Raw genomic sequence first — 16064 nt, forward strand, 5'->3', positions numbered from 1 at the left:
TAGACGTACAGACGTATACACACAGAGACTTGGTGCATTTATAGTTAGAATATAACTGTTAGATAGTGGAAAATGTGCAGCTATATTATTTGGTTTTATTTTGATAGTTGTAACTTGTTAGCCCATCATTTTAAGTTGAACAGGACTTTATAGTATGTTTTAAATAGTTAAGTTGAACAGGACTTTAGTATGTTTATCAGCAAATAGAATGTATTCAGTCATCTCTGAGAACTCCAGCAGCCTATTCTATTCTATTCTATTCTATTCTATTCTACCGGTATTCAATATTCTATATCAGTTCTTTCCCCGTCTTGTTATTGGCTTATAGAAAGAGGAAACGCAGAGACGGCGACCAATGAGATCATAATTTTATTCCAGAGCACTTTAACTAGGGAGTGGGCCGTTATTTTTTTTATGTCCAACGCGGCAACAACGCCAAATCGCGGTGAGTATCTCTCGTTTTGACGGAACGAATCGAATCTAACTGTGTATTTACTTAAATGCGGAGTCACTCGTGTGATAGGCTAGCAGCCCGTCGGTGGCACGGGCAAGAGATGTCGCCTCGTTTGCTTTGCACAGTCAGTGTGGCCAGCCCAGTATGTTGTTGTTGGTTTACTTGGCCATGTTCCAACCAAAACCCTTTAAACGTATTCCTGTTTTGAACCAAATAGTGGAAAACAACGTCACAGCAAAACTGCAATATAGTCACTGAAAAGAATCGTTCTACAGAATTACGATGAGATCAGATGACAAATGTTTTGACGCGCATTACAAACGAGCTAGTGTTGCGTTGCGTAGCCAGACAACTATTCCACTATGAGCTGAGTAAAGAAGCTGCCATTTCCGTTCACGAAAATATATTTTAAAATATATTTTACATTTTCTTTTTGTATTTTCTTTTCTGCTAAGAAACAAGCTATATATGCTTAGATTATTTCTAAATATAAAGCTACCTCCACATTGCGCCGACGGTCGGCTAGTTTGAAAGAGTCTTGATATGATATGATGATGATATGATAAATTTGCGCGACTGTAAAGACGAAACGGAAGTGGGGATGAGGCTCCACTTCCGCTTTATATTTTACTCATGATAGCTTGCCCATTGATTGGTCCAGACCAGTCCTTGGTCCAGACCATAGATAAGAAAGCCTTTTATGTCTATGGTCCAGACTGTATAATGGAAGCATTTGGAAATTGCGGAGGCAACAGTCTGGAAACGCGAGACTACAAACGAGCCGGCCTAGCCAGTAGCCTACATGTGCCAGATGTGTGTCACATACTCAACTACGATGAATTACGCTAAAATAAGAGGATTTTCTGTAGTGGACTAATCGCCCCTTCAATCCCATGCAAACTATAATAAGAACAGAAGGTGGTCTTTAAGTCTGCAGTGTGTCGAGTATCCATTTGCAAGCGCTGTGATTTTGTTTACTGTATGAGTGAGTATGTTCCACAAAGCAGCACACGATGGCGCCATTTCTTGTTAAGTCATTTAAAACGTATCCATTAAACATGTCGCCTTAAGGTCTTTCACAACTATGGATGGACAGATGGATATGTATGCTGTGCCCAATCCTGGAATACCTGGTTGTCCACCTGGACTGGAATACCTGACTCAGGTAACTAATGGCCTATATGACTACTCTAACCTTTTAATTATGGTAATTCCACTTACAATAAAACATACAGGGATCGATGTACATTTGGTCCTCGACCCAAAGGGAGCAAGACGAGTTTATGTGATCACCAGTTTGATCACATGAAACATGCATACATGGGAATGCCCCCATATATGGTGCCCAGGTGTCATGACATCAAGTGACATCATCAGGGATGGAGATCCCTGACATCATAGTAAATGTGACCTGCTGTCGCAATTAAGCCCATATATGGAGATCCCTGATGTCATCAATATTGACCAGCAACTCTACATCTGAATATCTGATGATCTGACCTCAAACCCTTAGATCTCCATATATGGATATATGTCAGAACCTGTTCTGACATTCCATATGTTGATCCTTCCCCATCCATCCTTCCTCTTCGATGTCTCCCTTTTGACTGATACCTGTCCATTCAAACTCTTGGTCACGGGCCTGCCCCAAAGTTATTAGTGCAGCCGGCGACCTGACCTGTTCTGACATTCCATATGTTGATCTGACCTAATCAAACCCTGTACACTCATGCTCCTTATACAGTATGGCCAGTACAGAATGAATTACATGTTGATCTGACCCGCCATGCCTGCCGTCAACGAGGCGGATGTGTGCACACTTCTTACTTTTTATTATTATATGTCAAATAAAAATATGTAGACAAGAAAACAAAAACAAACTAGAAAAAGTGCCCTTCTGGGCACAGGTCTCCACCAGGAGGATAGGATTGTGTGTGATGTTTGGCAAAATGTTTAGGAGTAATATAAACGTGTGTGTGTGTGTGTGTGTGTGTGTGTGTGTGTGTGTGTGTGTGTGTGTGTGTGTGTGTGTGTGTGACGCGACTTGGCCTGTTGTAGCGCCACCATGAGGCTGATTTGAAAACTGTCAAGTGGCATTTCTTCCTCAGCCTAGTAGTGGGAATAGGCATGCACAGTTTCACCGCAATCGGACGCTGCGTTGCGGAGTTGTGGCGATTTGTACAAAACGGGCTACTCCTGAAAACTTTAGAAGCCAATCGTAGCCAATCAGGATGGATAATTATGCGAAATCAAACAAATCACATGATCACATGACTATGGAGAGCATGTGTACCGATTTGCGTGAAATTTGGATAAAATCTGAAGGAGTAATATTAGAAAATGTGTTTTACATATGTCGGCCTCCTGGTGGCGCTATAAAGAGCAGATGCGAAAAATTCCAGGCAAAGGTTTTTACTTGGCCTCTAGGGAGTGTGCATACATGGTTTTACACAGATTGGTGCAGTTATAGGTAAAAACACAAATCGGCCAGTTATAGCGCCACCATGAGGCTGAGTTGAAAATATTCAAGTGGCATTTCTTCCTCGACCTAGTGGGAATGTGCGTGCAAAATTGCACGGAAATCACACCAATGTTCATGATTTGCAGCATTTTGTTTGAAACGGAGCACTCCTTCGAACTTTGGAAGCCAATCTTAGCCAATCAGGATGGAGTCTGAAAAATCTGAAAGACACGTTTCGTTGAATGGCTCTAGAGAGACTGTGTACCAATTTGCGTAATGTTTGGACAAAATCTGTAGGTGTACTGTCAAAACATTTGTTTTGCACAAAGCGGCCTCCTGGTGGCGCTATAACAGGCCAATGTGAAAACTTTGAGGCAGAGGTTCAGCTCTGGCATTCAGGGAGTGTGTGTGCAGAGTATGGCTGCGATCAAGCCAACGGTGCCAGAGATTAGCTGTTCACAGACGGACGGACGGACACACGGACACACGGACACACGGACGGACGGAGTGCAAAACATACTCTCTCCCCATGCCTTCGGCCTGGTGGAGACAAAAACATTGCGGGGTTGCTTGCTTGTGCCTCACCTCTATTTCTAAAGAACGATATAAAGATAAGGCAATTCAGCAGTATACCTGAAATGAATATAGTTATAAGCAATTATCTCTGAATTCACGCTGTTCCAAAATGTGCCTCTAAAAATTATCAACTGCCCAAAAAAAGAAGAGAAGATCATTGTTATGAAAATGTATTGTGTATTGAAAAATATGTTTCAGCACGCATGTCATTTTTGTATTTAAAGGAAAATTCCGGATTAACCATTTCTTACCGTAATCTGATGTTATATCATATATCAATATATGAGATTGGCTTCCTGAACAAGGGCTAAAACATGTATTGTATTAATTATCTAATTAGGTGGATCAACTGCTGGTCAAACAGAAGGTGGAGACCATTGAAGGTATGTAAACATTTGTGATTTTCAACCGAGGCTGCCATAGAGTGACCAGACCTGAATCGCCCAGAACATGTTTTTTAATGGGCGTGGCTAGCGATTTAGGTGCTGGAGCCAGGCTATAGCGTCCTTATTGTAGGGGTGAACATTCAGCGGAAATAGCCGAGCTCACGCATGTCGTTTTTTTTTGCCAAAGATATTTGGTGTAGAGAGAGAACAAGTAGGTCAATGAAGTAGCCTAGGGTTTATTAAAGGACCACTATCTCTACTCGAGTCTGACTCTCAGAGGTGGGCTGGACCGTTCAAAAACATGCCTACCAATAACACCATTGGTAGGCAGGATTGGTAATTTCAAACAAGATCAAAAACTTTTATTTATGAATATATTTTAATTTATTAATATATAATATCTCAGTGTGTCACTTTGTGCCGCACTGCGAGCTTGTACATCTGATATTTTTGAAAATCTTTAAATTGCTTTAAAAATGATTTAAAAGGCAATATTGTAGGAATCGGCCTCAGGTTTTAATGGGTTAATATATCAACAAATCGATTAACCACTTAAACCCAATTATATACTTTGTCACACAACGGTATTGTGCAATTTTTTTTTTAAATGTGTTGAACACCATGCGTCACGTTGTGAGCTTGTGGATCGGCACATTTTCACTGTGTGAAGATCTTCACCTCTGATGACATGCCCAAAACAATGATCATTAATCCATTCTTTCATTAAATTATCAAATATTTTTTTAAACAATCGATTAAATAGATAAGGTCGACTAACTGTTGCATCCCTACGTTAATAGCATAATTTGCTTTGTCATAATAACTATACATGGATATGTGTTCATCTACACAGCCCTCATAGGTTTTGAGAGCAACAACAAATATGAGGTGCGTAACTCCGTTGGCCAGAATGTCTTCTACGCAGTGGAGGAGAACGACTGTTTGAGTCGACAGTGCTGTGGCCCGCTGCGCTCATTCAACATCCGTGTCCTGGACAACTTTGGACAGGAGGTCATCACTGTCACCCGGCCACTCAAGTAGGGCTGCAAGCCTGCAACTATCCATTATTTACTTAGCGATTATTCAATTGATTTTTTTTTTTTATTGACCAAATGAATCGATTAAATCCCTTAAGGTAGCTCTCCACCAAACAGACTACTACAGATTAGGCATGTAACAATTCACTCAACTCACGATTGTTTTGAAACACAATATTAGGTTGTTTTTTGTCTTACCCCCTCCCTCTTCGAGCTATTAATTAATGTACCACATTTTCACAACTTTTATTTCACTACATTGCAAAAGTAGCATACTGAAAACGAGCATCAGCTTTATTAACGATTATCGATTATTGGATGCTATTTATAATCAATTAACTCAATTAGTTCGAATAACACTTGCTCCCCTACTCCTCAGGTGCATGTCCTGCTGTTTCCCTTGCTGCCTACAGGAGGTGAGTGAAGCCGCAACCAAAATCAAGCCCCGAACTGTCTGATCATTACTCATAACTCATTCATATCTGTATTATCACATCTTTTTTTTCTTTCTTTTTTGCCGTTTGGCTTGTGTGTGCTTTTGAGTTAATTGTTTTTAATAAACAGCAGGATCTCCTCATCCTTTTAAAGTCTACATTCTCACTGATCCTAGAAGCACCTCCAATACACTTTTAAGACAATTTATCTCCTGTGGGCACCCGGTTAGTTGGCCTCTGTGTTTTTTTTCTCCAAATTAATTGATTTGTTTTGACTGCGAAAACAGTATATTTTATTTAGATAAGAGGCCATGAATACGTCCACAAAGGTTTATTTTCTCTATTTACTTCTAATTATTATTATGCTTATGTAAAATGTTTTTTAATTGTGCAAATAAATACTAATTTTCACATACAGCATCTTCTCCATGGAAAAACAAGTGCATACAGTATTTCATCTGTTGGGTGGAAACCTCATATGTCCAAAACTGTTATTTTTCAGCATTCAAATATCGAAAGCAGATCTAGCTTAGCAGATTTTCGATCTGCTATTTTCGATGCTTTTGTGTGACGATGTAGTATGATGGCGATAATTTATGAAATAGCAAAGCGAGTTAGAGATAGGGCCCTTAGGCTCCATTGCAGCCTGACAGCGTGTCCAATCCCGATGACCTTTGCTGCGTGTCACTCCCCGTCTCTCTCTCCCCATTTCCTGTCTAGTGTACTAGTGTGAAATGAAATGAAATGAAATGAAAAATGAAATGAAATGAAATCTATATTTACCCAGGGTATCTGGGCTAAGCTCAAGAACTTGTTTCCAGCCAGGCCCTGCTCATAGAACACATTTCATCGTAGTGGTTGATGCCTTGTTCAAGGGCATTTCAGCGGTGGTAATTTTAACGTGTCGGACGGCTGATTCGAACTGGGAACCTTCCGGTATCTAGACCGCGCCGCTATCCGTTCGGCCACCGCTGCCACAAAGTGTACTAGTGTACTAGTGTACTATCAAAAAACGGAGATAAGAGGTTTCTGCCAGATAGCAACAATTTCTCTGACAGCAGATCACGATTAGTACTATAACTCCATCCTGTTGTTTTTGTCACTCAGCTGGAGGTGCAGTCCCCTCCCGGTAACACGGTGGGCTACGTGGTGCAACAGTGGCACCCCATCTCGCCCAAATTCATTGTGGAGGACGAACACAGGGAGCCAATTCTGAAGATCCACGGGCCCTTCTGTGGATGGAGCTGCCTGCCAGATGTTGACTTTGAGGTAAGGTTTATCCAAACACCAGAGCAACCCAATAAATTTGTGAAAGCAGAATTCGACGCGGGTAGCAGCGCACCGGGTTGCCCCTCGGGCAGCTTTTCTTAAGATCCTCGTCCTGTTCGCCCTGCGCCGTGGAACAGGAAATGTGTTTCCAATCAGAGTGGGTCGTGGTGTGGACAGAAAAGCCGCCATGCAGGGGAAACTGCATGGTGGTACAGTGTGATCATTGTTCTGTGGTTGAGCTGGTTTTACTGGGATTGAGCTGTGATGACGATGTGGGTCAGTGACACAGTACCTTCCTTGGACTTACCCATGCATGGTATTACCATGGAAAACTCTGCCTTCTTGCAGCTTTGAAGTCAGTACTAAGGGGGAAATGATGCTAGCTAGCTACTGCATAGTGGCGGAAGAAGTACTCTGATTATTTTATTTATTTTTGGCTTAAGTAAAAGTAGCAATATGATTTTACTAGCTAAGCCCCTCCCCAAACTGCTATGGTCCAATCGGAGCTAAGCATAACATGGGTAGACAAACCTCTCCACCAATAGTTTTCCTATGTGCTTGTTGACGGATTTGGAAGAGATTTTGAAGGTCTGGTTCCAAAAATGAACCAGTATTTTAGTATGTGTAAAATCCATGATATTTACATTGGAATGAATGAGCCCGGCTGGAAAGTGTCTAAGTCGGAGTGTCTAAGTGGGAGAGGGCGGGGCTTAGCTCCAGGTCAGTCTTTTTATTCCCTCCCAAAATCTTAAAAGAATTGTCACTAAAACCTTTTCACAAGCTCATAACGGTACTGTAGATCTAGCTCTGGTCCATAGCTCTAATGCGTTGCATTCAGCAACTATTTAGCGTAAATAAAAAGAACGTTTTTGCTACTCACCAAAACATGTGTCATTAGAAAGCCTACTTTCCTTAGTGGGAGCACTCTGAGCCCCCCACCACGTACTATAAACGGTACTTTTTGGCCAAAAGGGGATTTTGTTTCCACCGGAAAAAAAATACTTTGTTACTCCACTGCGCCTTCTACCGATATTGCCCAGAGAATTGCCTCATAGAGAATGTTTTTCCTCCGGTGAAAAAAAATCCCTTTCTGGCCAAAAAGTACCGTTTATACGTGTGGTGGGGGGCTCAGAGTGCTCCCACTAAGGAAAGTAGGCTTTCTAATGACACAACCCACCTTTGTTTTGGTGAGTAGCAAAAACGTTCTTTTTATTTACGCTAAAGACGAGAGGCTGGTCTGCATTCATGTGAGCGGCGTAAGTCAAGAGTAATATAGCTCTAAATGCAACGCATTAGAGCTATGGACTAGAGCTACTGTAGATCGTTTATTTTTTGAAAGGTTTGATATAAATCTGCAAATCAACTAGTAACTTAAAATTTCAAAATGTTGTAGTGGAGTAAAAAGTACAACAAGTAACATAATCATGTAAAGTAAAAGTACCTAAAACTAAATTACAGTATTTGAGTAAATGTTTATATTGCTTTCCACCACTGCTACTGCATGTGGCGGTGTGCCAGAGACTTCATACAACATATGCTACTCTGAAGATGTCTTTATGAGTTGTAAAAACAACTCATAAAGACAGGGCAAATTGAACCCTGCTAACGCAACACATGTCACAATTTCTTCGCCTGTGCTTTTCTCCCTTTAGATTATGACCTTGGATGAGGTCACCAAGATTGGGAAAATCAGTAAACAGTGGACAGGACTTCTTCGCGAGGCATTCACAGATGCGGACAACTTTGGTATCCAGTTTCCTATGGATTTGGACGTGAAAATGAAGGCTGTAATGATCGGCGCTTGTTTTCTCATTGTAAGTGTTAAATAATGCTACACTACTACTAGACCAGTGGTTCCCAAAGTGGGGTCCCAGCTAAATGATAGTTTGTACACTCTCAGAGTTAAATTGACTTCCCAGAGATAGAAATGCCATTAAATGGTTGTCTGTAGAGTAGACTAATATGCATGTCAAATTGGGGGTCCTTGAAATTAAACGGGTTGAGAATCACTGCTAGAGCCGTAAAAATCTTCTCTTATGGAGGGGTCCCTGGCATATCTTTTCAAATGGGGGTCCACGGGCTAATTAGTGTCAATTTGGGGGTCCTTGACATGAAAAAGTTTGGGAACCACTTTACTAGACTATACCATAGAGAAGAAGGAGACACTAGAGCAGCTCAGACATTTAACCTCCGTTAATGATGACGTTGTTAGTTCTAAGGAAGATGAGGAATATACAGTTGTGATCAAAAGTTTACATACGTTTGTAAAGGACATGTATGTCATGATAGTCCTGACTGATGATAGTCCTGACAACAAGTACTTCTTTGTCATACAAAACAAATCTTGAATTTATTTGAATTTCTATTAATCTTTAAGGGTTTTCTGAAAATGTGACCAAATCTGCTGGTTCATTAATATACATACAGCAATTATATTATGTCCCATGGCCATGTAGAAAGTTGTCAATCAAATTAGCTTTGTAGCATGGCCTCTTAACTTCTTGTGAGTGATTATGATTTACTACATCTGGTGTGTTTACTTCTCTGAGCCTTAATTAGGGCTCGTTTTGGCCACAACCCACAAACAATAAATGGGAAAGTCAAAGGAGCTCAGCATGGATCTGAAAAAACAAATAATAGACTTAAACAAGTCAGGAAAGTCACTTGGAGCCATTTCAAGTCAGCTACAGGTCCCAAGATAACTGTGCAAACAATTGTTTGTAAGTATAAACTGCATGACACAGTTGTGTCACTGCCACGATCAGGAAGAAAGCGCAAGCCATCACCTGCTGCTGAGAGAAGATTGGTCAGGATGGTCAAGAGTCAACTGAGAAGTGAGAACCACCAAAAAGCAAGTCTGCAATGAGTTAGAAGTGTATCCACAGTCAAGCGTGTATTACATCGTCATGGGCTGAGAGGCTGCCGTGCAAGAAGGAATTCAAGCCCTTGCTCCAGAAGCGACACCTTAAGGCACGACTGAAGTTTGCTGCTGATCACATGGACAAAGACAAGGCCTTCTGGAGGAAAGTTCTGTGGTCAGATGAAACAAAAATGTAGCTGTTTGGCCATGTTTGGAGGAGGCGAGAGGGTGAGGCCTTTCACCCCAAGAACACCACACCTACTGTCAAGCGACTGTGGCTTAGGAGGTAGAGCAGGTCGTCCAATGATCCGTGGGTCGGTGGTTCGAATCCCGGCTCCTCCTGTCTACATGTCGAAGTGTCCTTGGGCAAGACACTGAACCCCAAATTGCTCCCGATGTGCTGGTTGGTACCTTGCATGGCTTCCGTCGCCATCGGTGTATGAATGTGTGTGTGAATGGGTGAATGTAATGCACAATCTATGTAAAGCGCCTTGGATAAAGGCGCTATATAAATGCACCATTTACCATTTAAGCATGGTGCTGGTAGTATTATGCTCTGGGCCTGTTTCGCTGCCCATGGAACTGGTGCTTTACAAAGAGTAAATGGAATAATGAAGAAGGAGGGTTACCTCAAAATTCTTCAGGACAACCTTAAATCATCAGCCAGAAGTTTGGGTCTTGGGCGCAGATGGGTGTTCCAACAAGACGATGACCCCAAACACACATCAAAAGTGGTAAAGGAATGGCTAAATCAGGCTCGAATTTAGGTTTTAGAATGGCCTGCCCAAAGTACTGACCTAAACCGCACCTAGTCCATGCCAGAAAGCCAACACATTTAGATGAACTGCACCAATTCTGTCAAGAGGAGTGGTCAAATATTCAGCCAGAAGCTTGCCAGAAGCTTGTGGATGGCTACCAAAAGCGTCTAATTGGGGTGAAAATGGCCAAGGGACCAGCAGATTTGGTCGCATTTTCAGAAAACCCTTACAGATTCATACAAATTCAAATAAATTCAAGATTGTTTTTGTATGACAAAGAAGTACTTGCTCCAATCAACCTATCACAGAAAAATAAAGTTGTAGGACTATCATCAGTCAGGACTATCATGACATACATGCGCCCGTTTACCCGGTGCGGGAGGCCGTGGTCGGGTCGGGGCAGGGTCCCTAATATTATTATTATTGTTGTTGAATATACCAAATAGTGATGGTATATGCAGACAGTAGCATACAATATGTTACAATGTAATATACCTCAGAATGAGATATCACCCGGACATTTGTAATTGGCCTGTGTTTGGATAACAATAATATCGTTATCACATGCTAATAACCGTTCACCATCAACAAATATTAGATAAAGATTAGATAATAGCATTTGACACTGATAAACACACAGTAGTGTATATGCTAAGATAAGGTGTCCAAGGTACAGTACCATGTTCTCCGTATGAAGTAGTGTGGAATGTGCCCATAAAGTGCAGTATATAATATACTTAATATAATATTATATAATATAGTCAGTTATTTTGCTGTGACGTATGTCCGTCCGTGTTGTTACTATTATTCAAGCTACCCGGTTTAGTATGTTCAGGAGTTGATTAGCCCCCTTAATACTTCCAACCCCCTCCATGTGTTTATATTTGTAAGGAATTTGGAATTGAACCAAAACATATGCCGTAGCATTAATACTAGTCACATGTTAACTGGTACAACTGATTGTACATATTACTTTACATAATACTGTATGTACACACACATTGAACTTCAGTTTATGAATTAATCAAATGTTCTTTCTTTCTCTTTCTTTCTTTCTTTCTTTTCTTTCTTTCCTTCCTTTATTTCTGCAGGATTTCATGTTCTTTGAGAATTGAAATAAATTCAAGATTTGTTTTGTATGACAAAATACAAACGTATGTAAACTTTCTTTCTTCCTTCCTTTCTTTCTTTCTTTCTTTCTTTCCTTTCTTTCTGCAGGATTTCATGTTCTTTGAGAGCAACTAGGATCCAAGTATAATTTCTCTGTCTACAAACATTTCTGGAAGAGCAAGTCCACATAAGCCATAGTAATCAGCCCCAACTACCCTAACTTGCATCTACTTAAAAATGTCTGGTTTCGAGAAAGAAACAAAAGTTTTTAAATGTGATGTTTTAAGCTATGAACAATGGCATGTTGAAGGTCTAGTCTTATTTGCTCAGGGTGGACGTTGGGAGTGCATTGTTGTCTATAAATATATGTCTGGCCAGGCCTATATAAGGTTACAGTCAGGTGGTTTCTGAGACTGTATGTGAGAAAGTCTTCATGTATGTTTACAATGTGGTTCCGGAGCCTATCCAGGAATAAAGCCCTCGGAGCTAAAATTGGTTGCAATGAAGGCTCCTGCCCATTTACCACATAATGAATGAAAGAAATGTGTATCTACAGTATACACATGCTTTGAAAGGGAAAGGGCTTTTCTCGTGCTATGCTTGAATAAGTGGTCAACCAAATACTAATTGCAAGCTTTGTTCATGATTATAACTATGGACATATTTATTTATATAAAGATATCCATCATGCAGTATAAGCCTATATTTTGTCAAAACTGAAAGAGTTGTTTAATGTGTTGTTTTTTTCAGCCTTGATGTTTGGTACATTATTGATATATTTATTGTTACATTTTTTCCATTTGTTAATATAGTAATGTTACGAACTGTGTTTTCCACATGCAGGTACTGTACGTGTACTATTATGTTATTTCTTTATGACACATTTCGTTTTCTTTTTACTTTGCAGACATTGTCCACTAGAGGGTGTTATGGTTTAAGGAAAGATCCAACTCGGTATTACTGCACTAGAATGAGCAAAGCTAAAGCTTTCACTAACACTTCAATTGAGCTGTTCAGATGTTTAGTGTCCAATGCTATTGTGCTTTTACTGCTTTTAGTTGCGACTCAAGATCAAATGCATGCTATACCGTTATATCACTATTCACACAATGTATTACACACCTCTAACTGATATGAATGTAAACTGGGAGACGAATATTTTTTATGTGAATTGTAATATTATTCTAACTAACAATGTTTATGTTTACATTAAAAATATATATACTTTCATGTAAATATATGCTTTTTGTAAATTATATTCTTTCCAGGTTGCCGGTTCATCCCTGAAATGCACCTTTTGTTTTTTTTTCTCTTGTGATTTCCAAAAGTGGTGCTGTCAACGTGGTGATGTCGTCATCCAATAATACTTAATTTCCAGAATTTGGTCAAATCCAGTGCAAGGCAACATAATGCCATAGTTATCAATTTACAGTTACAATTTAGGCATTTACCTGAGGCCGATTCTACAAATATCTTCTAAATCCTAACAGTTTTCTGAAAAACATGTTGGTAAACTTGGTATTGGTCCTCAAACTATTTCATGTCAAGGACCGACAACATTATATGTATTTGGCTGCCAATACTAATACATTATATGTATTTGGCTCTCAACATATATTGTTCCAGGGACGCCAAGAAATTTGAGTTAAAAAGTTTGCTTTAAAAAACAATATATATATTCAAAGATTTGCGCCAATTTCCACGATTTTTTAATAGCCAAAGTATAAAATAATGGGTAAAGTGGTTAAAATCTAAAATGACATGCTTTCCTGTTCTTAGGGGATTAACCGGAGTGACATAAGGAGATGTACCCGCAAGTATTTTGCTGCTTGTGCCTGTGTATGAGTAGTGTGACAAATGAACCTCCTTGATTCTTGATCTGTGGTGGGAGGAAGCTGTGCATGAACAGAATACGATCAGGTACAACTTGTGCCAGGCTAGAACTCTATACAATTCAAGGTAATATACAGTCTTCTCAGAATCTCATGATTATCTGAAATCTACCCAGCACCTTGGATGAAGGCGCCATATAGATGCGCCATTTACCCATCTATTGCAGACCAATATGATGAAAGATGTGATGCTTCTCCATGTACCCTGAGTCATTAACACTCTTTCCTAGACTTGGTGGTGTGATTATTTTTGCCATCTTGTCAAATGTTTTGGGATTTCATATCAGTAGATGAGCCTATTTATAGCAACATTTGGGGTCTCAAGAAGTTCCTCTCAGGTCAATTCTGGGAAATCATATTAGCTTTTAAAAATGGCTCCATCTATCTACACTCAGTATTTGGCTCAGGGGTGTTGTCTTTTCTTAAGTTAGAAAATATAAGATTCTCTGTGAAAAACGTTTTCCCACAAATGGAATCCTTTCATAGACTTAAACCTCATACAAACCTTGCCCCCTGACTGAACCCCTGCTCTTCTCCCTTTCCTTTTCCATGCATCTCATTATTTTTTAATTGTAATTATCTTTTTTAAATTTAATTGTGTATTTAAAATATGCGTTCACACTATTACTGTGAATATTGTACTTGTTCCCTAATAGAACTATTAACACTAAATAGTCATATAAGTAGAGTGCAAAGAAAGACATTTAGTGCATTAAAGCGAGGTAAACATCAAACCTATACATACTATCTACATGTATATATAGTACATATACTATCTACATGACATTCGTAGCTTTGTGGTCAAGCAAATACAAATCTAAATGTCAGTTTAGACGTGCCAGTAAACAATATACATTGTTGATATTTAACATGGGGGGGGGGGGGGGGGTGCTAGGATGTTAGAACAGGTGAGTTATACTATAACAAAAGATTATTATATTTTAGTGATTTAACCACAAAAACACATTAAACTAATCCACCGTCCAGACGGGGCAGTGCTCGAGGCAGTCGAGGACTTCAAATATCTCAGGGCTTAGAAGACTGTTTCAACGGAACAGTACCTGAAGGTCCGAAGGGCACTTGCCTGGGATGAGGAGGATATGGAAATCGGACGAATCGGAACTGTTCGTAGCTACAATGAAGTCAGTAGTCTACTGCTGTATGGTGCTGAGGCATTGACTCTACGGAGTCTACACAAGTATGCTACGAATGGCACTAGGTGTCACATGGACGTACCACATCAGAAATGTGGTCCTCTACGCCAGGGGTCCGGCGGTCGGCAACCTTTTTGACATGAAGTTCCATGTTTTTTATTTTGTTGATAGTCAGTGTGCCATATTATTAACATAACATTTAATTATGCCACATCAAAATGAAACATCGCTAGCAGATTTTGATTACCGGTATCCATAAATAACAACATTCCTTTCCTCTCAGAGCTCAGAGCAATAGCCTAACCTATCTCCCAGACTCCCTCAGGGTTCAGAGTTCCACTGTGCAGGATCACATTTGCATATAGATGTGAGGGGACATAATTTAATTGACTGCATTTCTTAACTTAGCCAGTGTGCCACCCTCCTCTGTGCCCATGTTGGCACCCGTGCCTAAGGTTGCCTACCCCTGCTCTACGGGGACCTACCACGGGTCACAGACAAATTCAGAGAGGAGGATGAGGCTGGCAGGGCACTGCGTCAGGCACCCGGGCCGGAACTAGATGCCAGCAAACTGACACTATTGGGAGCCAACCCAGGGCAAAGCCAGAAAGGCAAGAAGTGCACCACATTATGTAGATGCAATGCGGTGCGTCAGCACTGTAGAGCTCAAGACCCTGATGTTAGATAGGATTCAGGAAAGTGTGGAGAGCAACGATTCAGGAGTCCCGAGTTGGTGTTGGCTAGACCACACTCTCGCATCGCATTGCAAACTAATCCATTGGTTGATCACGTAATGTCTCTTAAACTAAAATAGGCTGATGATGGCCCTCAAGACAATAGGATCATTATAAGCGTGTTAGCATTTATAAATCTCTCCTTTCCTGTTCAAAAGCACTCAACATTTCTGTTTAACTTCTATTGAACCCCTATTGAGCCTATTCACTGCATTCACCTCCTTAGATGGTCACAGTAAAATTGTTCAGGTAAAACCAACACAGAAATTAACTTTGTGAGAATGTTTCATTTCCAGCCTTTCATAATTAATTTAAAGTGCAGTATTTCAACCCAGATTGCATTCATTATTTATCACATGTTGGGGGAGGGGGGGGCTATGCCATTGCCATTCATGATGGATATACTCAATAATTAACTGCTTGAGGCCACAGAAAATAAAAGAGTCTGTGTCCAAACACAGCCTCTCCTACTAATCCAGCATGTTTAAAATTAAAATAATTTACTGTGGGTTGGTCTTCAATAAACTTTCTTTGTGATGACTAGACAGTAGACACAGATGCATAGACACTCCCCCATCTTACATCATAGTCTGGAGTTCAGACACCAGCACCTTACCTCACTACCGTACTTACTTATTACCTGCTGGATCGGAGTCATGTTTTCCATTGTTTTTTTATATGGGTCTGTTAGCACTAGCAGCAAATATCCAGTCTAGCCTGGTAAACCATCCCAGTCGTGTGAATTCACAATCATGTGTCTTCTGCCAGCTCAGTGGCCTTGTGGTTAGAGTGTCCGCCCTGAGACTGGGAGGTCGGGGTTCGATCCCCGGCCAGGTCATACCAAAGACTCTAAAAATGGGACCCAGTGCCTCCCTGCTTGACACTCAGCATCAAGGGTTGGATTGGGGGTAAATCCCTGCGACATACTAGCGTCATGTC

General features: G+C 40.5%; 1 protein-coding gene across 4 annotated transcripts; it reads left to right on the top strand.

Moving 5' to 3' along the window:
- Positions 1–367: 367 nt before the first annotated feature.
- LOC306912709 (phospholipid scramblase 1) lies at positions 368–12560 on the top strand. Of its 4 annotated transcripts, none has more exons than XM_079489130.1 (8): positions 368–445; positions 1526–1619; positions 3832–3874; positions 4731–4914; positions 5294–5330; positions 6456–6617; positions 8270–8431; positions 11327–12560. In XM_079489130.1, exons 2-8 carry the CDS (start codon positions 1539–1541, stop codon positions 11348–11350), a joined length of 693 nt encoding a protein of 230 aa, XP_079345256.1. In that variant the 5' UTR covers positions 368–445; positions 1526–1538; the 3' UTR covers positions 11351–12560. The 4 variants fall into 4 exon arrangements, with proteins under 4 accessions (XP_079345256.1, XP_079345253.1, XP_079345254.1 ...); XM_079489127.1 differs by having other exon boundaries at positions 11454–12560; XM_079489128.1 differs by lacking the exon at positions 368–445 and adding an exon at positions 1184–1439 and having other exon boundaries at positions 11454–12560.
- The last annotated feature ends 3504 nt before the right edge of the window (positions 12561–16064 follow it).

Source organism: Electrona antarctica (assembly GCF_951216825.1).
Source record: "Electrona antarctica genome assembly, chromosome: 20".
NCBI lineage: Eukaryota > Metazoa > Chordata > Actinopteri > Myctophiformes > Myctophidae > Electrona > Electrona antarctica.

Excerpts from the sequence above, each read along its gene's own strand:
- LOC306912709 (XM_079489127.1), top strand. The coding sequence starts at position 1,539 with ATGGATGGACAGATGGATATGTATGCTGTGCCCAATCCTGGAATACCT. Across the intron at positions 4,915-5,293 it reads ACTGTCACCCGGCCACTCAA|GTGCATGTCCTGCTGTTTCC; the intron begins GTAGGGCTGCAA and ends CCTACTCCTCAG. Across the intron at positions 6,618-8,269 it reads TGCCAGATGTTGACTTTGAG|ATTATGACCTTGGATGAGGT; the intron begins GTAAGGTTTATC and ends TTCTCCCTTTAG.